General features: G+C 60.7%; 4 protein-coding genes across 4 annotated transcripts; 1 reads left to right on the forward strand and 3 right to left on the reverse strand.

The window, feature by feature from the left end:
• Positions 1-3,632: 3,632 nt before the first annotated feature.
• Positions 3,633-6,410, reverse strand: EHS24_009160 (uncharacterized protein; the record flags this gene model as incomplete). The annotated part of the gene is made up of 4 exons (XM_028624453.1): positions 3,633-4,602; positions 4,653-4,785; positions 4,840-6,214; positions 6,327-6,410. 4 exons carry the CDS (start codon positions 6,408-6,410, stop codon positions 3,633-3,635), a joined length of 2,562 nt encoding a protein of 853 aa, XP_028475525.1.
• A 2,268-nt stretch (positions 6,411-8,678) lies between these two features.
• EHS24_009161 (uncharacterized protein) lies at positions 8,679-11,143 on the reverse strand (the record flags this gene model as incomplete). Its single annotated transcript, XM_028624454.1, has 8 exons — positions 8,679-8,682; positions 8,758-8,882; positions 8,939-8,989; positions 9,048-9,236; positions 9,316-9,371; positions 9,452-9,516; positions 10,167-10,294; positions 11,117-11,143. The coding sequence occupies 8 exons, from the start codon at positions 11,141-11,143 to the stop codon at positions 8,679-8,681; spliced, it is 645 nt and encodes a 214-aa protein (XP_028475526.1).
• Positions 11,144-13,727: 2,584 nt separating this feature from the next.
• On the forward strand, positions 13,728-14,587 carry EHS24_009162 (uncharacterized protein; the record flags this gene model as incomplete). Its single annotated transcript, XM_028624455.1, has 4 exons — positions 13,728-13,870; positions 14,056-14,083; positions 14,290-14,466; positions 14,513-14,587. The coding sequence occupies 4 exons, from the start codon at positions 13,728-13,730 to the stop codon at positions 14,585-14,587; spliced, it is 423 nt and encodes a 140-aa protein (XP_028475527.1).
• Positions 14,588-14,764: 177 nt separating this feature from the next.
• EHS24_009163 (uncharacterized protein) lies at positions 14,765-19,150 on the reverse strand (the record flags this gene model as incomplete). Its single annotated transcript, XM_028624456.1, has 16 exons — positions 14,765-14,767; positions 14,913-15,429; positions 15,500-15,702; positions 15,756-15,830; positions 15,888-15,926; positions 15,975-16,052; positions 16,091-16,318; positions 16,366-16,452; positions 16,494-16,716; positions 16,769-17,006; positions 17,063-17,270; positions 17,315-17,334; positions 17,393-17,435; positions 17,475-18,939; positions 19,034-19,076; positions 19,117-19,150. 16 exons carry the CDS (start codon positions 19,148-19,150, stop codon positions 14,765-14,767), a joined length of 3,504 nt encoding a protein of 1,167 aa, XP_028475528.1.
• Positions 19,151-21,608: the final 2,458 nt, after the last annotated feature.

A 21,608-nucleotide genomic window follows, 5' to 3' on the forward strand; every position in this document is an offset into this window, starting at 1 on the left:
CGACAGACAAGTGTGTGCCCCGCACCCAGGTCCTGGGCACAACCTGCCCAACCTGCATCCTGCATTCCAGTGCTTATTGTTCTCTCTCCATCACTGATGCCATCAACCTGCAACCCTCGCTCGGCTCACAACCACTGCTGCACCTGCGTGCGGCTTTAGAAGTCCCGTCCCCGACGGTCAACAATTCCAGCGCTGCGGGGAACCAGCGCCCGTGTAGAGAGAGGCCTAGAAAAGCTAGAGACCAGAGGGCACTGCCGCCGCCAAAGTGCCGAACGAGGGGGTGTGCACCTCGGCATAACTGTGTGCCGGTGGTACATGTCTTGGATCTGTGGGCAGTCGCCCGGCGGGACGACGCAGGAAGAGGACGCCTTGTGGCGCTCAGAGTGGCGGGCACGGCGGGTCTGGCAGGTCTTGCGGGGCAGGCAAACGGCGCGCGCCACACTGTATGCAGCAGGTGGGTCTCGCAGTCTGCCGAGCGGGTGTTGGGTCGCGGCATAGGAAGACGTTTGGGTGTAGACGACAAAGGTACAGGGGGGGAGAGACTGCTTCCAGGGGAGGCGGGGGGACACCTCACCATCGACACGCAAACTCTCACTGACATGTGTTGCTGACGCTCTTGACGTCCCACGCAAACGTCAGTGCCGCCTGCGCCACGGCACCTCAGGATCAAAGATACCCCCCCCCCCCTTCGTGTCCCCTCGTCGTCCCCCGCCGCCGCCAGTATGTCCGTTGGGAAACGACACCCTTCAGAGCCGCAGCGCGCGGGGGATCATCCAGGAGATAACAAGGGCACACCGCCCTCGTTCCAACATGTTGGAATTTGTATAAACTGGCCATCAACAACGGGAATTGCCACAAACGTCATGTCGTTTTCTCCATCGGCCATTCCAGTTCCAGCACACACACACAACGAATGCCATGTGACGAGAACCACGTACCCCGCGTACCCATGTGCCGACTGCGTTCTCTTCGCGTACCTGCCCGCCTGCACCCCCTGCTCCTGCCCCCCTCGCAAGCACTCCCACAAGCTCATGCGCTGTACCAGACGCGGCAGACGCTGCACTACCCCCTTACTAACCCCGTCGGTGGCGGTGGCGTATTGCTGTCGCTTCGGAGACAAACGGCCATTCTGGCAGAGGTCAAGGAAATGATCAAGGCTCAGCAGCAGCAGCACCACCACCACCAGCACCAGCACCACGATCAGCAGCGCTGAACTGACGCGGGAAAACGTTTCTTATTTTACACACTCTGGTTCACAGCCTGGGAAGGGCTGGGCTGGACACCACGACGTGGCTTTTCCAAGCGAGCCGCGGCGGCGGTGGCCACCCCCCGTGGCTCCTGGTGGCATGGCATCATGCACCACGTCAGCTGGGGCTGTCGTCTCCTGCGCACGAGACCGAGGCATCTCACCATGGCGCGTTCGGGAACAGTCACTACCCAGAGCGCCATCCTGGTCTCCACGTACCCTTCCTTCGCTTCGTACCTTCGGGAAAACACAGAAAGGACAGCCGGTGACTCTGCAGTAGCAGCAGCAGTAGGTGGCAGCTACTCTGGCTGCGCGCCAGGTGACGCATCGTTTCGCCAAGCCCGCGCCCCGTGGCCCACCACAGTGGACCCCGGGACGGTCTCGGTCTCGGCTATGCAGCTGCCATGTCAGAGGGCACGTCCGTTTGTCTCGTCTCTTGTTTACCATGGCATGCTGGAAACGCTTGGCACAAGAGGTCACCGGGTCAATGTTCAGGTCGTGTGGGTGTCGGTGTCGGGTCCAGCCCCTGGTTTCTCGTTCAACTCACATTACATTCCAGAAAGAGTCGCCCACACCGGCGCTCACGAGTGCCACAGCGCTACGCCGGCTGCGCATGGCCTCTGCCTCGCTCTGCCTCGCTCTGCCCCGCTCTGCCCCGCTCTGCCTCGCTCTGCGTCGGGCCCAGTAATTGCAACCTTCTACCTCGGGCATGCGATCGCCGCCCACGAATCGCCAATCGCCGACCCACGCGGGGGCCACACCGGGCCGGCGACTGAGCTGGCGATCGCCGTCGCCCTCACCCTTGCCGTCACCCTCGTGAGGTAAATCACACCGGCGGGCGGCGGGCGTCCGCCGCCTGACCTGCCCCCTCGTGGAGGGAGACCTTGCGCCGGCGTCCTGCTCGTCGTGTCCGTGACACATCGCCGTGACTCAGCGCGGTAGTCCGGCTGTCAGCTGTCTGTTATCGGTGCCACGCGGGGGAGACATGCCCCGTACTACAGAGTACGCTGCAAGGCGCAAGGCGACGCCCGGAGAGGGTGTAGTAGGGCCAAGGCAGAGTGTAGGGTCTGGGTGTAGGCGGCATGTTGGGATTCATGCCGCCGAACAGTCGATTTTGAAAATCAGGCAAAAGGCAGGAGCGAGATCGGGGAGACCCCACTCGCCGCCTGATCGCGCCTGAACCAGTTCTATGTCACGCCCTGCTCTAGCGTGCCGAGTGGCACTGACGACGAGGGGAGTGGGGAATGTTGGTTGATAGATAGCGACAACGTTGCTCCACGCCCCCGCACGACAATCGCGCCGGTGTCGCCGGTGTCGCTGTTTGCACACCGCTGGACGACCATGGAGTTCACCTGCAGCTCCTGGTGTGCCACTGCACTTGCAAATCCTCTCAACGTTGGCCTCTCTCCGGGCCGTGAGCGCCGCACGAACCGTCCGTTCTCGTTCTCGTTCGCTCCCTGCCACATCTCATTCTCGGTGTCCCCCCCCCCCCCCCCCCCTCCTCTCTCTCGCCTTCGTCGTTCAGGCGTCACGGACTTTCGGAGCAGGCACAGCGACCAACTACGGGCCACGCAAGCACCCTGTGTTCCCGATATGCCCCTCATGGCCAGACCAGACTCGGTCCGGTCACAGTTTACCACAAACCCATCGCTGCGCAACATCTTTATCCCGTGTGCCCCCCTCCCCTCCCTCCCCCCCGCATTCATCATGGAATGAGACAGACACAGACACACACCCTCACTCCCTGCGTGTGATTGTTTGTCGGTGGTGGTTAGTCAGCAGCAGGTCCCCCTCGGCTCGGCAGGTTAGTCGCGAGTCGGCGCCAGCACGTCCGCGCCGCACATCCCGGCAATGTACTGTACTGTATGCACCATCGTTACTGTTGCGAAAGGGTAGACAAACAAAGGGTACAGCCTGCTGCGAAGAAATAAATACAATTCAGAACAAAAAAAGCGTTACAGTACACAAGAAGTAAATGGTGATTTTTTCTAGTCTGTCCCCTCGACCCTCTCTGGCTCTCTGGGATCTCTGGCTCGCGGATGGAGTGGATGGACTGCCTTGCCCCAGACGCTCCTCGCCTTACTCGTACGTCTTTGCCTCCCTCCCTCCCTCCCTCCCTCCCTCCCTCCCTCGGTCACCTGTCGGGGCCCCTGGGAACGTATTTGGCTGCCACTCAGGCAAATGCCACTCACTCAGGCAAATGCCCCAGTGTCTCCTGGCACATTCCTCGGTCGTTGTCTGCCAAGTCCGGAGGGGGCCACATTACTGCCGGAATAACGATTGGGTTCTAGGCCGTCTTGGCGTCTGTGCGTTGTCGACAAACCGTCGTTCACAAAGCCCCCCTCCTCTTGCCCTCGCTCAGGGCCGTGGTCCTCATTCTCGTGGCTCACGCGCCCGGCTGCGTGTTCCAGTTGAACGACGTCGTGTCGGTCAACCCGGCAAACAGGTCGGGCAGGTAATTCGGGTCCTTTGACGCGCTGTCCAGTGCGGCCGAGACCTGGGCCGCCGCGAGCGGGTCCAGGAAGTCGAGGAGCGACGGGTCAAACGTCGGCGACGTCTGGGATCCAAAGACGGGCAGCGTCGCGTCGCCGAACCCGTTGGACATTGCGCCGCCGGCGCCCGAGAACGCGCCGGCGCCCATGCCGCTACCCCCGCCGTTGCCGTTGCGGCTGCCCATACCGAACGCGCGGCCGTCCATGCTGTCGGTGTTGATGCTGCTGTCGGGCGTCTGGCCGACCGAGTTGACTGCGGGGCTCGCGGACGTGGTGCCGCCCGACGCGGACGCGGCCGACGAGCGCGTCGACGACTCGGGAACCTCGCATGCTGAGGCGACGTTGTGCGTGGGAGTGTTGTAGTTGGCGTCGCCGCCGGCACAGTCCAGCTCGAGGAGGACGCCGCTCTCGTACAGTTTCTGATAGTTGCTGAGGAACTGGACGAGGTGGTGGCCGAGCGCGTGCTTGGCGCCGTACCGCTCCAGCAGGTTGACGACGGCCATGAGGTCCGTGTTCCACCGCATGGCGAGCGCATACTGCTCCTGTTCCTTGGCACGGATGATGAAGCGGTTGACCATCTTGCCGACGTTGAACAGCGAAAAGGCAATGAGCGGGTTGATCATGTGCGACACGTCCATCTGCGACGGGACCAGGTGGATGAAGCCCACAACGGCCTCGAATGCCGTCTGCATCTGGCGCAGCGACGGTGTCTCGGGACCTTTCCAGTCGACAAACAGCTCGTGGAGCAGCAACAGCGACAGGTTGGGATACAGGTGGATGCTGATGAGCTCGGCATTGAAGGTGCTGTTGCCGCCGGCATCGACCAGGCGGTAAATGTTCTTCAGAGACGCCGGCAGGCTCATCCTGGAGGAGATGTCAGAAACCTGGACCTCTTGTGGCATGATGGTACTTACTGGAATGACGCGATTTCGCCGTTGAGCTTGACAAACGAGGGGCTCTGGAATCCCTTCATTTCGTCGCCCGGCTGGATCACGCGCTGCTGCCACTCTCGAATCCACTTTGCGACCCTGGCAAGAAGGATTGTGGCTGCGGGGTAACATCAGCAGCTGTTTGTTCACGGTCCTTTTCTTTTCCACTCACACTTGACCACAAACACAAACTGGTCCGGGACCGGGTGGTTGACCAAGAGGTCCGGGTCGTGCGCCGTCTGCGGGTTGGGCTTGACGTAGCCCGAGTTGTCAAACTTTTGCAAAAACTCGTCGCTGCTCGCTGGCAGGGGCACGCGGATATCGTCAAGATCGAGACTGGGCGCCCATGCCGAATTGGCCGAAAAGCACGAATCCAGCAAGAAGGCGACCCAGACAGTCGCGAGCCGCTCCTCGCGCTCCACGTCCGTCTTGGGTGGGCTCATCATGGCGGGCTTGTCCGTCTTGCGGCGGTTGCGGTTGGTGATTTCGAGCAGCTTGATGAGACGCGCCGGTGAGCCCGACACCATCCACGCGCGCAGGGCCATGCCCTGGTTGAGGTACGAGATGGTGAGGATCAACTGCGCACGTGTGACGTCGAACACAAACTGGCCGCCACCCATCATACACATGACAGTGCCGTGACGAATGCAGCGCTCGGCCGCCTCGGTCTGTGCGGAAGCAAAGTCCTCGCTCAGCTCGAGGTCCATGCCCAGTTTGATGTGGCGGTTACGCAGGTCCTCGAGCTCGGCGGGTGCACGCGAGCTGGTCCATGCAGTATGTGGGGCAGCAGCAGCACAGATGGCGTGGAGGAGACCAGCGAACGGGAACCCGTCGCCGGTGGGCGGCATCTTCAGACGCGCAAGCAGCGTTCCGCGGTGGACGATGCGGCTGAACTGGGGCTCGCACTGGTAGAACGTGTCGATGAGGTGCTCGAGCACGGCCGGCGACGGCAGGTTCTTGGGCCAGTGGTTGGGCATGATGAGCAGGTTGGAGAAGTCAAACGACTGGAACTGGCCTGGCGCGCCGGTCTCGACGGACACGAACGGCGCGTCATACGAAGGCTCCGAGTTGAGTGTGGGCGGTGGGACAGGGAACGCGTTCATGGGCATGTTCCAGTTGTTGGTAGGGTTGGTCGAGGTGAAGCCCGCAATGCTGCTCTCAGGCGTGGGGAACTGCTTTTGACCGGTTGCGGCCGTGTCGTTGGTGGTGAGTGCGGCAATACGCGCCTCGAGCTCGGCAATGCGCGCCTTTAGTGTGTCCTTGTCCTCGACGGCACGACGGTCGCGTTCGCGGCCCATCTTGTCGCCCACAGCTGCTCGCTTCGCACCCCCGGCAACACTTGCTGCCGACGACCTCTTGCGCTCGGCATCAACCACAATGCCGGCATCGTCCGGCAGTTCCTCCTCGTCGCCCTCGGTGTATGAGCACACGAGAGGAGGTGGGCGGCTCTTGTTACGCTGCGCGGACCGCAGGGCGTGCGCGTGCGAGCGCATGCATGGGTTACAGGTTGGACGGACAGCGTCGCACTTGACCTTGCGCTTCTTGCACTGAGGGACATGGGGGTCAGTTGCTGACTCACGTCACATTGTTATCGGGGCGTGGAAATCGGTACCGAAACCGGCAGTGGCTCCACGGCCCCAAGACAAGAGGACGACTCACCTGGAGACACGCATGGTTACGCTTGAGGGGAGCCAGAGTCTCGTCCTCCAGAATGTCCTCGTAGGGTGGGGTGGGTTCCTGCATGGTGGTGGATGTGGTGGACGGGCAAGGGGGAGTGTGGTGGACGACCGACGATGTTGAAGTCGGGGGGGGCGTGGAGATGCGTCCTTTTGCGGCACGCTGACGGAAGCGCAGTGTCAGGACTCGGCAGAGAGCGGCAGTGGCGTCACACAGAAAGCGCAGGCAAAAGCAAAAGCGAGCAAAAAGGAGTCGATGGGACGAGTTGTGTGGGGGGTGGGGGGTTGCGGCGGTTGCACTGGCGCTGTCGGCGGCTGGAACCGACGGCGGGTCCGAGATGTGTGTCCAGTTGGAAGGGTGAGAAGGCGAGGCCCAACAATGTGTCGATAAGATGGTAGAAAAATAAGGTAGAAAGGAGGTGGAGGAAAGGGATAAGAGACGACCGACTGCCAGACACACGGACACTATACACGCACCCAAATGCTTTGTGTTCTAGTCGTGGAGGAAAGAATAAAAATGGGTGAGACGGGTCGATTAGAACAGAGCCACCACCACCGGGGCAGCAGCAAGCAACAGTCGGCCCATCGCGCGCACGGCGAGGCCGACGGCCATCGAGGGACACCGTGGGAGAATACCCCTCGGAAGCGGCGGTTGCCACAAGAGGGGGGGGCACCCGTGGGAAAGTGAGGGGGAAATGGCCGTACGGTGAGAGCACAAGAGTAGTCCACCCCATCGGATCCGAAGTTGTTAACACTCTCCTCGTTACCCACATGCCATACCACAACATCCAGCATGTTCCATCTACTCTTCTCCAACGCTCTGATCGCTCTGACATGTTGACAGTACCATTCGAGTGGCCTGGATATCATAAACAAGCAGCCGCCAGGAGAACAACGCCTGGGCGCACGCGATAACGGACACTCACATTCAGCCACAGCCTCACTCACCACGTCCCTTCTACTCACACAGCACCGCCCCACCGACTCGCACTTCCGCATTGACGCTCTCCTGTCCATCCCCTCGTGCACGCAAGACGAAGAGGTTAAAAGAGGCCAAGTGGCTATTTCATGCGCGATAGCAACATGAGATATGACCCCCGAGAGCCAAGAAACTTCGGAGGCCGGAGGATTACGCAATCTCGTCGCTGGCTCGGCCAGTTTGCCAGATCCGACACATGGCCCCACACCGAAGGGGACCTGCAACCTCGGCCTCGGCCCAAAAAAGTTGACGCGCGTTGACGTATGGGCCCATATCGGATAACAGCCTCGGCTGTGCGAGAGCTGTGGTCGATGGTGCCGATGGTGGTTGTGGCACAGTACGATAGTGGCAGCGTGATGCACATCCGTACCAGTCTCAACGAACGCATTAGACGCGCCTGTTGTGGCAGAGTCTTGTCGCCGCTTGATTCAAAAGGTGGGGCTCGCATGGCGTCCTCGTCGTCTTTCAACTACATCACTCGATTGTGATGCTCTTTCCAGATTCGCTTTAGCGTGTGCGGCCAAGCGCAAGACAGCTTCACGGTCAATGCGGCGGTCGCGCTCGACAACAACTGCACGCCACACGCCCGTGCTTGCCTTCATAGAGACTGCCGAAGGGTATGTACATGCTTGTTAGAGGGAAGCTTGGGGTGGAAAAAGTGGCAAAAATCGCCGCAAATACGAGATATACGGCAGCGTCAATACCACAGAAAGCAGAGAAAGAATGCAAAATGTTAACAGATACAGTGTCCTTGTACAACCCAGATCGTCCCAGCCCCGTCTCTGTCGCGTAACGGGGTTTCGGTCACAACACGACGCAACCATTGTCCTCTTATACCCCCCCCCCCGTGCCCTTCCACCCGCCACCCATCAAGTTCTCGCAGTGCCACCAGCGTATCCAGTGTCCGTATTGGCAGCGCTAAGTGCGGTTGGCGCACAGTCCACTTGGCGTGGCATTGTGCGCCTGTCCATCTTTTCAGCCACGAGACGTGGCTGCACGCGCCCCGGTCCCAGCCGCTCCGCGGTTCGCACTTGCCAGGCGCAGCCGGCGTCCTCGGCTCGCCCGTTCGCTGTGCGCCAGATCACACCTCTTCCCTTGGCAGGGGCCCGATAACGCACGCGATCCCGTCGCTGCATGCAGTAAAGATCCCCTCGATGGGGATCAGCTCTTGGCCAGCCATGCCGATGACTTGCTCGTCGGTTGTAGGTGGCAGCGGCTCGCCGGCAGGTAAAATTTGGGGTACCTGGAAGAAGTGTGAGGTCAGCTACTGCAAAGCATGCTGGAGCGCCGACCACGGTGAAGGCTGGCATGCTGTCGACTGTCGACTGCACGTCTGCAGCTTACCACCTGCCACTCTCAACTCTGGTGACCGTGGCGAGCGGGACCGAACCTGTCAAACGAGACGCTTACTCTCAGAACGTGAAAGGACAAGTACCCGTACCCGCCTGTCCGCTCATTGTCGTACACGATCGGCGTCCACGTCTTGGATGACTCGACCCACTGGCGGACCTTGGCACGCTCGCTCGGGAGGACGATGCAGTAGAACGACTGGTCCTTGAGCTGACGGACGTGTCAGTGGAGTTCGGTTTTTACTGGAAATGGCCATAGGGGTATACCGTACGGTACGGCTCGACAAGCAGCCGCACAGACTGGACGAGAGCGATGGCCTAGGGTGGGTTCTAGGTCGAGACCAGGGAGCCACACACACTCCACCACTCAACTCACAGCATCGGATTCGCCAACGATCAGCTCGTTTGACGCAAACATTATTCGCACGGCATCCGTAAACCTGTCCAGCAGGAACAATGTGCGGTGGATCGGTTCGGGCCGTGGCCACTCGCTCTCGGGGTCGAGCATCCACGGCGGTACCTCGCCAGGGTATTGCAGACGCGGGCTCGACCAGGGATCTAGATTCTGGAGCGGTTAGTTGCCGGAGAGCAAATACGCGGTTGGGGTGTGAACAGGGTAGAGACACGGCAATTCCAAGACTTACAGACAGCCGGCGGCCGCCTCGGAGTTCTACGACTTCACGCGCCGTCGCCGCGAGGCCTGCGCTCGTTAGCCCGAGTCACGATTTCTAAGCGGGATATAGTTTTACATCGCACTTGGTTGCAGCGGAAGAGGCTCACGAGAGTGGTTGGGGCCATTGACTGCGCGCGTGAGGGTCCCGACAATAAGGTTGTACACCGTCGAGCTGGGAGGGGGGTCAATAAAACACTACCTCCAGTCTACTTACTAGGTGACGGCGCAGTCGACGTAAAATCCTTGTTGATGTAACAGGCGTAGAAACATTGTACACCCCACTTTTTGTTGCACGAGGGCGTTGCTGGGGTGAATAAGTTTGGTTTTCACTCAATAATCATAAAAAAAAGAAATAAAAAACGAGGAGGATTCGCAGCCAGGAGGGGACTGGCTGCGCCAGAAACACTGCCAATGGGGTCTCGAAGAAAGCAAGAGGCAGTTGTTCTCGATGAATACCGAAAACATTAAAGGTGGGTGCGAACGACGGCCGCAAGGACCTCCCTCCTACCTTCACCCAGCGACTCCGTTTGGAGACAAGATCGTGCTGCCATAAATGCCGACGAGGGGTTCCCGCGGGCGAGCATCTTCCATACAAACTGGCTTGTGACACAGGTCATGTCGAGTTTCCCTCTGACCACTTCGACCCGTGTTAGGTCGGCCCTCAACGCACATTCTGGGGATATTTTTGGCCGACCCCTCCACGACGCATGACCAGCACCCAGAACGTCGCCTGCAATCTCGCGTCTCACCTCTCACTACCCCTGCCACACGACCAAAGTGCCTGTGGCCTGTGGCCTGTAAAACCCCGGTCTGAAAACTCACTAATGAGCCTCCTTGAGCGCCATGATCTCGTCCGGGTGGAAGATGAGGTAGCTCGTCTTGCCGCGCAGCTCGTACGTCTCGTAGCCGAGGATCTCCTGGACGCTCTCGGACGCGTACGTGATGAGCGCCTGGCGGATGTCAGCGGGTCATTGGAAAATGAGCATGGAGCATGGAGCAGGGGAAGAATGGATACCAGCGAACAAGAACAAGGCTGGGCAGGTATGGCATGGGAACAAGGTGGCAGATCGGCAACCACGCCTCACTCCGCACCGCTCGGCAGCCCGATAGGGGCTGTTCAGTGGCGGAGATTGGGTTTGGGGAGCAGACGCTGTGGCGGGGAGCAAGCAGAAATAGCACTGGTATCGGCTGTATAGCGCAGGGTGTTGGTTCGCCGCTGCGCTTCGACATGCCAAAAGGGGACCACTGAGGGTGGAAGGCCAGTCGCCATCCCCGCCAAACTAAGACGTCACATGGGCATGTAAGCGCCCAGGCGAGGGTGTTTGCAACTGCAGGTGGGTGTGGCTCGCTTGGTTCGTCACGAGGAGCTGAACTGCGAGGATCCACAGCCCCCCTCACACCATGTTGTGCCCGATATTCACACCCACTGGTGGAGGTTTATGGCGCATGACCATGTCCAAAGGCTATCGAGGTCCGTGGTTGTCGGATCATTCTGTAATACTCCGCAATCTCCGGGCCAAGGCAAGGCGTTGTGGAGGCCGATCGCCCACCACCTGACATTGCGACCGGTGAGAACGTGGATTACTGCTCGCTGGTCGGCCTCGACAGTACAGTGACGGTGAACCGTGCTGGGGCCACTGATGGTTGTGGTGGTGGTCCACCCCTGGCTGACGCTCCCCCAAGTGCGTTGCCCAGCTGCCTCGACCTACCCACTCAACCAAAGCCCAAACCCAAAGCCCAAGCCTCATCACGATCCCCACACGCCCACTTACATTCCACTCGGCTGTGAGGACAAACATGGCCGACAAGCCGAGCTCTCTCGGAATGTCGGCCTCGACCTGCGACGACGACGACGTGACCAATGTCGATGGCGGGTTCGGGACGCTCTGCCGCTTGAGTTTGGCGAGTCGCGGCGCCCCGTCGTGCGTGTTCTGGGTTATGCGAGTCGTTTTAGGACAGGTGTCTGGCGGTAAGGTTGTGGAGAGAGGGGGTTGTTTGGGGGGGGAAGGGCGAATAGTCAGCGAGGCGTGGACGGTTGGTAGGTGCGCGGTGGTGACAGAAAACGAGGGAAAGCAAAATGCCGGGCGAGCTGCCGTGTTTGCCGTTGCGGTTTCCGTTTCCAGCAGCGGTGTGGCCAACAAGTCAAGCAGCACGATAGCTGGTGTTCCCAGATGCCATCAGTTGGTGCGAGGAGTGGATGAGTGGCAAGTGGGGTTGTGCACGCGCCATGGGCGCTTTGTTCCAAGATTATATCAGCCTTGGCACAAACCCTGTTGTGACCTATCCGAACGAGTGTAGCGAGTAGTGTCCCAGCCGGCGTCACAAGATGGATATCCCGTCCACCGGTCACTGCCCCTTGCCCGCCGAACCCAGCGACCCAGAGACCCAGAGAAGCCATGTCCCTTGGATCCATGATTTCCTTTGTTCAGGTATGTCAGGCCTTTGCGCACCAACGCACGTCCGCTCGTGGTGCGCCGACTTTGTACTGCGGTGCCTCTGGATGCCTGCCTGGCAAGAGTACTGGAGGTTGTGGTCATTCGCGTTCCCGCGCCGGCGGAGGCAAAAGCCCACCTACGGCCGATCGACCCCATGACACACGCACTCTACACATCCGAGCGAGAGGATTGCTTGCTGCCGTACACGTCCAGGTCCTGCGTCGGGGGTGTGTCACCTGTGCGTGTCATATGTCATACACGTACCCTGCCTGCCCCAGATTCCGACAATGCACACGAGGAGGTGACAACATCTGTCTCGGCTGCTCCTGTCGTCGCCGTTTGAGACCTGAGCGGCCGTCTCGGTGCGCCAAGTGTACGGCAGCAGGGGACTGGCGGTTGTGACGGCGTCCAACCTTATGCTTCTCGCCGTTGCTGCCTTCCCCGAACGAAGCACACGGCACTGGATCTGTACACGTTCAACGTGCGCGGTGGAATGGTTCTGTGCCTGGCCGACACGGACGACCACAACAGGACCAACACAGGGGGGCGGCAAGCTCGCGGTCGCTTACTCGGCTGCCATCCCTCCGACGTGCACACCAGAAGGCTAGAAGCATCTTAAACATGGAGCCCACCCCGTGCCCGAACATTGCGAGCGTTGAACGAATGCACTGCCAAAACTCTCGAGGCGGTACAGTGGTGCTCATGTTGGAGTGAGTGGGGTGTACGTGAACTCGTGGACCACGCAGCGGGCCGCACCACCGCCTCTCTGGCATCGCATTCCAGACACGACTTCGTACGTCCCGTCCGCCAGCCAGCGGCCAGCGGGGGTGGGTGCCACTCTCGGCGGCTGTGTGTCTCATCCAGGAGGAATAAGCATGAAAAATCAGGTTCGGATGCAAACCCGCACCCGCACCCCCCAAGAGTGACGTCAAGCACTGTCCCATGGAGCGACAGGTCAACAGCATAAAGGCAGACCACCCTCCCCCCCCGCGACCTCGCTTCCGTCGTCGGTTCCCCTTGTCGCACACCCTGTGGAACAGAGCCTGTAATGCGGTCGCCTCGACGTACATACGTCGCAGCGTCCCGAAGAACAGGTTTGTGGGTTTCGTGTGGGCTCGGGAATCAATCTCTGGCCTCTGGGAACCACCCGGGGGACCATAACAAAGCCAAGCTTTCCAGCTTCTGGCGACGGTCCCTCCGCGAAACCCGGAGACACGGCCAGCGCTGCCAGGCCGTGTCCGAGGAAAGCGGAGAGCGAGTCGACTCAGTGGCCAGTGGCCAGTGGCCAGTGGATGACTCGGCCTTCAGCTTCCAACTTTTCGCGCAGGTGCAGGTGACTCCCTTGTCTGGTTTATCCCCTCTTTCGCAGATGCTGCTGGGTGAAAAGAAACGTCCACTTCGAGTCTGTCTGACACAGCCTCCATGTCCACTTTTGGTTTAAGCACGTCGGCTCCACCCCGACCGCATGTGGTGTCGTGTGTGGCGTGTCGCCACCTTGGCACTGCCCAAATGCCGTGTTGTCGTCGCTGGCTACTCGGGGGAGATCGTGAGGTTGGCCGAGGACGACAGTGTTGATTCCCGTCAATGCCGGAGGACATCACCGAGAGGTCGACCACTGCAAACGTATCCATCTGTCGTGGACTGCCGCGTCTATCTATAGCTTGCAGGCTGCGGGTGACGGAGCCATGACCCGATTATCAATCTGATTAGAAACGGGCATGAATCCCGATAACAACATCGGCCACCAAGCGGCCCATTTCTATTAGGAGGCTATTATAAACCATCCCTCGTTCGGCCCGCCGGACCGGCCCGTCCGAGTCTCCCCCACCCCCCCACATTCCTCTCCCCCCACACACACCCTATCTCCGGCAGCGCGTTACCAATCACCCACTCGCTCACTCACCTCATTCACTCACCTCACTCACTCACATTCCATCACATAGCCACAATGGACTACACCCCGTACGCCATCCAGCACATCAACCTCTCGGTGCCCGAGGGCACCCTGCCCGCCGCCGAGGAGTTTTACGGCAACGTCCTGGGCTTCTACAACGACCCCGTCCCCGCGCTCCAGAGGGATGTCCTGCGATGGTGCGTGTGTCGGTGGAGGAGGGGAAGGGAAGGGAGAGGGGAGGGGAAGGGAGAGCGTGATTGTTGTGGTGTGTTGTGTTGCCAACAACGTCCCGCGCCAGCCTCTCGTCTCTGCCTCTTGCCTCTCCTTTTGTCATTCTCCTCCCACCCGCCGTTCCGCTGTCCCGGACTGACACATGTTACAGGTTCAGCGTCGGCACGACCGGTCAACAAGTGCGTACACACATGCCTCCTGCGTCCTGATTTCGTGTCGCGGCGGGGGTCCGGGGGGGTGGGGTATCTGTCCCCTGCCCAACCTCACCCCCTATCACACTCATTACCCCTCTCACCTGTCACCACTGCCCCCTCGACTCCGTGACTCCATGACTCGGCCACCGTGTCTGTCCGCACATCCTTGACTCACACCCCCGCGCGCGCAGGTACACATCTCCTTTGGCCCCGTCGACACTGCCGGCCGCAACCACCCTTGCTTCTCCCTCAAGACGCCCGAGGCCCTGCTGGCCCTCCAGAAGCGGATATTCGAGCACAAGGCCACGGGCGTGCTCGGCGCCGCGACCGACTGCGATGCCCCCGGCGCCGAGAACTCGGGCGCAAAGGTGGGCAGAAAAAAGAAACGTCGGGGTGACTGACAGGGGTGCACAGGGTGTCGAGTACCCGTCGCGTTTCTTTGCGCGCGACTATGCTGGCAACAGGCTCGAGTTTGCTGTTTCCGCGTAAAAGGAGCGAAGGGAAGAGACGAGGGAACAGGACAGCGGCCAGCGAGGCCGGGCGTGTACCGAGTGACAGATGCACCGATTTTTTTTGTTGTGGACAGCAAGCAGAGCAAGTCGAGGCAACGTAGAGAGAACACAATTCACATTTCCATACAGCTACACAGTTTACACAGATAAAACACTACTCTCGACTGTTAACGCGACTCTTGGGGGCCTGCTGTTTTTTTTTTTTATTCTGATGATACAAGACTTTCGAGAAACGACTCTATCTCTGCGCCCAGCGCCATACCCACACCGACGCCGACGCCCCCACCCATACCAACACTCACGCCGCTGCTGCTCTCGTCGGCCGCCCGCGGGACGATGACCGGCAAACTGGGTGTCGTGGACCGCGACACCTGTGACCGCTGGATACGCCGCGCGGCCACCTCGGTCGCCGCGACGTGGTCGAGCGCCGGGCGCTCCAGCGCCCACATCATGGCCGGGGTCATGCCCAGCGGCCGGGCCCGGCCCTTGGTATAGTCTGTCGTCCCGTCGTCTGACGCGGGCGTGGTCCCGACGCTGCCACTGGACATGGACATTGAGTCTGTGGGGACCGTGGAGACCGTGGCGGCGGCGGCAGCGGTGGCGGCAGCGGTGGCGGCAGCGGCGGAGGTGCGGAGGGGAAGCGTGCCGTTCATGGTGCCGTTGGCGGCCTCGAGTCGCTCCTTGGCGCCATAGCTGTCGATCACGCGCTGCATCGCGCGCGCTTCCAGCCTGGGTGTTGTCTCGCTACGCTCAAACGACCCGTTGGGCGATTCGAGGATGGCGTTGCGGCTCCATGCACCGACAACGGTGGGTACCGAGCTGACATGGTTAGCAAGCACGCTGGGGGGGGGGGGGGGGGGGGGGTAAACCAAGGCACAAGGGGACGTACAGTGGTGGCCACAGCCGGAGTGCAGCGTCGACGGCGTTCGTGTCCCTGTCCAGCTCGCGCTGGCGCTGCGCCGCCACCTGGCCAAACGACGCAGGCTTTGAAGCCTCGGCAAAGGTGGCAAACTCGGCCGCGGTCGGGTGCAGACGCTCCATGGTGACCATGACGCGGTCGATGACTTCTGCGACGTCGGCCCACGCCCATCCCTGGTGGCAGTCAGCATTGAGAGTTGACTGTGGGGACCTCAAGCACACCTCACCATTTGGTACAGCGACTCGACGCAAACTTGGACCTCTTGCTGCTTGACGTCCCACGTCCACCCGTTTCCGCCAGTCTTTCAGATTGTCAGCAACGCGAAAAGCACAAAATGAAATAAATAAATAATACTCACAGTGGTGCTGGGATACCCTTGCTCGTTGGTAGGAATTTCCTGTCAGGTCAGCAGATAATACACCTTGCTTGTATATAGACGACCTACGGCAAGGAACTGGGTCGTGGCCAGGCAGCAGCGCAGCATCATGGCTGCGCCCTGCATCACTCCCATGGGGTGCAGAGTCTGGTTGTCAGCTTGGCGAAACGGGCAGCAAAACTAACACTCAAGAGTGGCACCGTGGCACGGGCGATTGTGAGTGTCGAGTCGACACTCTGGAAGTGCAGGTCCTCCAGCAGCTGGAGGTGGTCCGCCTGCGGAGCCGAGTCGGGCGACGAGTCGGAGCGGACATATGCTCCCTTCAACGTCTTGCGAAACTTGAGCTGCTCGTCGACCTGCTGGTGGAGGATCAAGAGGAGGAAACAGCACGAGCTGCGGAGGCTGGAAAGGTGCTGAGAGGTGTCAGTGACATAAACACACAGCGGTATGTGTAACTCACGTGAATGGGAGAGAAGCCCAGCACCTCGTGTTCGCACATGGACAGGTACTCTTCCGAGCGAACGTTGAGGTTGCGGTAGAGGTCACGCTGCGTGGGTCAACGCAGTTCAACTGACACTGGTAACCTACAATCTCTCGCCAATAACCGCGGACGCGGTTGCAAAAGTCTCGCACGTCGATGCTGCCTGGGCGACGAGCTGGGACGGACAGTTTGCGGGCGATGGAACGCCCCAGGACAGCAGCTTGGTGGTACACATTCATGAAAAACGACAGGGCCTTGAACGTCGACGGCCCGAGCGTTTCGTCAATGTTGAGGAGCCACGCGCCAGACGTCTCGACGTCTTCGTCGGGGCTGTGTGTGGACCGTCAGATGCCGATGCTAGCTACACAGTCACACAACTTACACCTTGGGCTCTGCCCCGGACCCTGCTGCCCAGAACGCATCGGCCACGACAATGGTCCAGAACAGCCTCCTCTGCTTGATACGCTCCTGGGCAACGCTAAAGGCCGCAGCGTCGTGTGGCATGGGCGTCCTGCCAGTCTGCAGTTCGGTAGAGGACGTTGGCTTGTGGAACGAGTCACTGCTCCAGCCCATACCGAGTCGCTGCATCTGGTTGATGATGGACGCGTGGATCATCTCATCTGCGGCCACGTCAGCCACAAGAGCACCAATGTTCAAGAGTCATCAGCATACGTACTCTCCATTTCTGTTTCTAACAGGTTATCTTGGGTATCGGACATGTGCTGGAGCTGCGAGTAGAGCGACAGGGCCTGCACGCCCGTCACGGACGGTACGCGCAGGAGGCCATGCATGTCGATCAGCTTGCGAGCTCGAGCAAGGAGAGCCTGGCAGACGGGCAGTCGTGCCCGTCCCCAGTGTGCGCGGGCAGCGGTTCCAACGAGAAACTGGGCGTTAGATGGGCCCCCGGTGATAACGTCCAACACCTTACCTGCCCTTCCTCGGTGATCACTGGCGGCGAGTCAGCAGAGGCGTCTCTCCACATGTTCACCACCACCTCGCGACATACCTCTGGGTGCGGAGTTTGCTTTTGACTTGTCGAGACCTAGGATCTAGTGTCAGCCTGTATCCCGGCACGTATCGCCACCCACCACGGGGTTGTCAGAGAAGCGTGCTGCCCACGCCTCCATGACTGCGCAGAGCGTCTCCTGAGCCGGCGTCATGCGGTCGGACCTCTCACCAGCCCTCTGCCAATCCATGTAGAAGGCTTCTGGGCTTATCGCCGGCATTGTGAGGTGCACCGCTTGAAAATACACTCGCACTAGATGCCGGGAGAGTTCACGGCCGAGAGCACGGTCTGCAAGACGTTCAGCGACCATTTCGCGCTGACCCCAACGGACGGTGCGCTCCGAGGGCGCCCACAGTGCGTACGGGTCACCATTGCGGTCGACTTCAATGACGCCGCCGTCCGAGTCGTCCTCTTCGCGGGTGCGCTTGCGGCTGACGAGGGCGGTGTCGAGGGGCGAAGTGAACGATTCTTGATACAGCCGGTACCGGTCAGCGTTGGTCATGTTGTTGCCGCCGGCCAGTGGTTCGTCGTCGGAGGCCAGCGTGGGGTCGGAGAACCGTGAACTGGGACGAGACGACATGGCGGTGGTCAGCGACGAGGGTCCAGGCGTGGCAGACCCGCTTCGCGGCACCATCGAGTCGGTACGCGGGTCAAAGGTGTACTCCATGTCGATCAGAGGGTACTGCGCGGGTGGAGAGGGAGAGAGACCGGCACCATCTCCAGGGGACACGGGCTCGGGCGCAACGGGAGGTGGTGCCACATGCACGAGGTGGGGCGCGGCGGCAGCGTTGGCGCTGGCGCTGCTGCTGCTGCCGCCGGGAGGTGGGATGACAAGGGCATCCCAGGCCGCCTGAAACCCGTCCGATGAAAAGTGCATGTCGGTACCCATCGTATCAAAGGAGAACTGGGTAGAGGACGCCCACGTATCGTTTACATTGACGTTGCTGTGGCTCTGGCCACTGTGTGTCGCAGGAGGGGGCACCAAGGGAAGGAGGGGTGCTGGAGTGGCAAAGTCGTAACCCCCGTGGAAGGGCATGAATCCCGGCGATGGCCCACCGATAAACCCGCCTATGGTGGTCCCGCCACCGAGAGGGTTGAGCATGGGTGCGCCGTCCATTGCAGACGGGTCCAGCAGTGGCAGCTGAAAGTTCATGTGGGGCAGGGGTGTGGGTGGGTATGTCGGAGTGGTGCTGGATCCGGAATGCATCGGAGGAGGCGCAAGGCCGTTGCCCGAGCCCGAGCCCGACGCCGAGGCTACGACCGGACCTGGGCCTGCTGCACCACCGCCACCTGGACCCGTGGGAGACGGTGTGCGGCCGCCAATGATCTCGGCGCCGTCGCTTCCATACTTGCGCTTGGCTTCTTCGATACGGCGACCGCCCTTGTTGGGCTTGGAAGGGTTGACAATCTGGTTGGTGGTGCAGCGGATGCCCTTTCCGATGCAGTTGGAGCACGAGACGTCTGGCTGCTCGCGCACGAGGACATGCAGAGGCGGCGTGGGACGCGCTGGGTCGGCGTTGACGGTGAGGAGTGTGAGCATGTCACACCTGCGTCCGGTCAGCGAGTGGACGGCGCCGTTGTTGCACATGGGGCAGGGCGCTTGGGGGCGGTGCCCTGGAGCTTGTGTGATGGGATACTCACTTGACACGCCGGAGACGGCACGAGTCGCATGCAACGTTCTGGCCTGGCCGGGGGTCAGCAGCTATTGGCACAAGTGAGCTCACGTCTCTTCTTCTTCTCTGGGGCCGAGTCGGCCATGGTGGCGAGGAGTGGTTGGTGGAGGAGGAACGGGAGGAAGACAGAGATAGAGGCAAGGTGGAGGGGGTGGAGGTGTCTTGTGTGGGAAGCCGAGGCCTCAGGCGGTGTGGTGGACGGCGGTGGACGGAGGCTGGAATGAGAGGGTGGGGTGTGGGGTGAAGAGAAGAGAGAGAGAGTGAGAGAGTGAGTGAGAGTGAGGACGAGAGAGCTGATATCTCTGTTTCTCTCTCTGTTGTGTGTGCGGTTGATATTGAATTATGTCAAACGATGGGATGCTTGCGTGTCGAGTTCGGCCCAACAACGACACTAACGGACGTCCACTCGCGCGAAACAGCCGCCCCCGCCCCGCCGCAACGTTGCCGCTCCCAGCGCCTCTTGCCCGCAGCAGCAGCAGTGACACCTCTCTCGGGCGGTCGCCTGCATTGCACATGTGCTTCCCAATTCAGTGTACCAGTGTGAGTCATCTCCCCCGCGCTCGGCCAGGAATAGTACACAGCAATCAGCCCTCTCGCCTGTCGCCCCCCCTCTCCCTCCTCGCGGTATGCTGCGGATTGCTTGCTCTTTATCTCCCCTCCCTGTTCGTCTGTCCTCTCGTCATCTTTCTCTTGCCGTCGTCGTCCTCTCCATGATCCCAATGCCCGCGTCCACAGAGATCCGACACCGACTGACTGCGTCGACTCCGAAAAGATCGCACCTCCGGGTCAGATCGGCTCGCGCGCACACGGGCAAGGTCTTGCTGCTGGGAGCGTCGCGAGTCACCTCACTTGGGCACACCCTCCTCTGTACATGAGCATGAGAGCAGTGTTGGGGACGCACATGGGGTGTGCCACCTGTGCCACCTGCGCTTTGCCGTCCATTGCCATTGCCAACCATCCCACGCCGCCGCCGTCCGCCTCGTTTTCCCACCACAAGGCGGACGCCGATCGGACGTGGCAGTGATCTGCAACAGGGCGGCCACTTCCACTACTCTAACAAATGGCGGCTCCACTGCGACAACACCGTCAACCCTCTCGCGTCATCGGTCGTCTCTTGGCACCCCCATATCCCACATGTGTGCATACGACACGTCGCCTCTTGCCCTCTCTGCCGCAAAGCGCCTGGAACACTCTGACAGTCGGAACCGAAACGCTGCAGGGTCTTCTTTCCATGCAGGGTTTCAGCGAGGAACCGCCGTACGAGAGAGAGAGTACGAACGGACATGACGGGTGAGGTCGTTGGTATTTGATGAGAGAGATCGCCTCGGCCCCTTTGGGAGGAATGCCAGAGTATCTCCCAACTCCCGACGGCCCGATGACCGGTGTTGCTGGGGTGTGTGGTGTCCGAGGCCGGCAGCCAGCAGATGCTGTCACCTTTCCTCGGGCTGCGGCGGCGGCGGCGCCGCTGACCACTGCCGCCGCCCTCTCGCGCGCTCTAACTCTCTCTCTCGCGCGCGCTGCGGAATGCCAGTGCGCCGCCAGGAATGCAGCGCTCATAGGGTTTTGGGTGTGCCGTGAGGGTTAGTGTACAGCAAAATAACAAAACAAAACAGAAAAACACGGACCGTACCACCCGTTCTCCGCCGTTCTCCGCCACCCGTGCCGTCTCTGCGCCATTTAACATGGGCTCGCCATTCTCGGTGGGTGGTCGCGTGTCTCGGCTGCGTTTGCGTCGGCACACCCTCCCTCTCCTCTCCCTATGTTCTCTTTGATCCTCCCCATCTAAAACGGGGTGATGGTCCGCTCCAGACGCCAGCGGGAGGCCTTTTTGCATCGCAGGCTAGGCCCAAGGGCCACGGTCATGGCATGACCATGGCGCAGACCGTCCCCGTCTGGCTTGCTTTCCCCGTGGCGCAAATGGCGGTGTAGGGATGGTGAACCTCTTTCCACTACTCGCTTCGGACAATACAAACGTGCACCGCCACCGATACGATGATCACATCCTCCCCCACATTCTGGCCTCTCTCTCGCTCTCTCTCTAATGGCCGAGCCAGGCCGGAGCGGGCTCGGCGACCGTGTTCCGTTTGTGCGTGCATGTTCTGTCCTTTGCAAAGCTAGTCACGGGGAGGAGTCGTGGCAGCAAGAGGTTGATGAGTTCATCCTCCTCGCCCGGCGACTCCGTTTGACCGGCTTTGACGACTGCGGAGCCGGGCAGGGCGAACTAGGCATCGAGGTTTATGGTTATTGGCAGAGTCTGAGTCTCATGTTGGTCTCCTTGCGACGCTTCCGCCCATGCCCCTGCCCCCAAGTCGTCGCAGCACACGAGAGCAAGCCCGAGAGCATGCGAGCACCGAGCGGTGGAGCCGTTGCCAGGTTCAGACAGTAGTGGCACGGGTTGGAACAGGCTGACTGGACTCTATTGCTCCTCGTGCTCATTCCCCACCGGTGCCAAGTGCCTCCGGTAAGCATGTGTCAGCAAACTGCAACCGCTGTGCCTCGCTCCAACACGTAACACACTCTGTTAATGTTCCTCGATTTCCAAC

The sequence above is a fragment of the Apiotrichum porosum genome (genome assembly GCF_003942205.1).
Source record: "Apiotrichum porosum strain DSM 27194 chromosome Unknown scaffold_8, whole genome shotgun sequence".
Taxonomy (NCBI): Eukaryota; Fungi; Basidiomycota; class Tremellomycetes; order Trichosporonales; family Trichosporonaceae; genus Apiotrichum; species Apiotrichum porosum.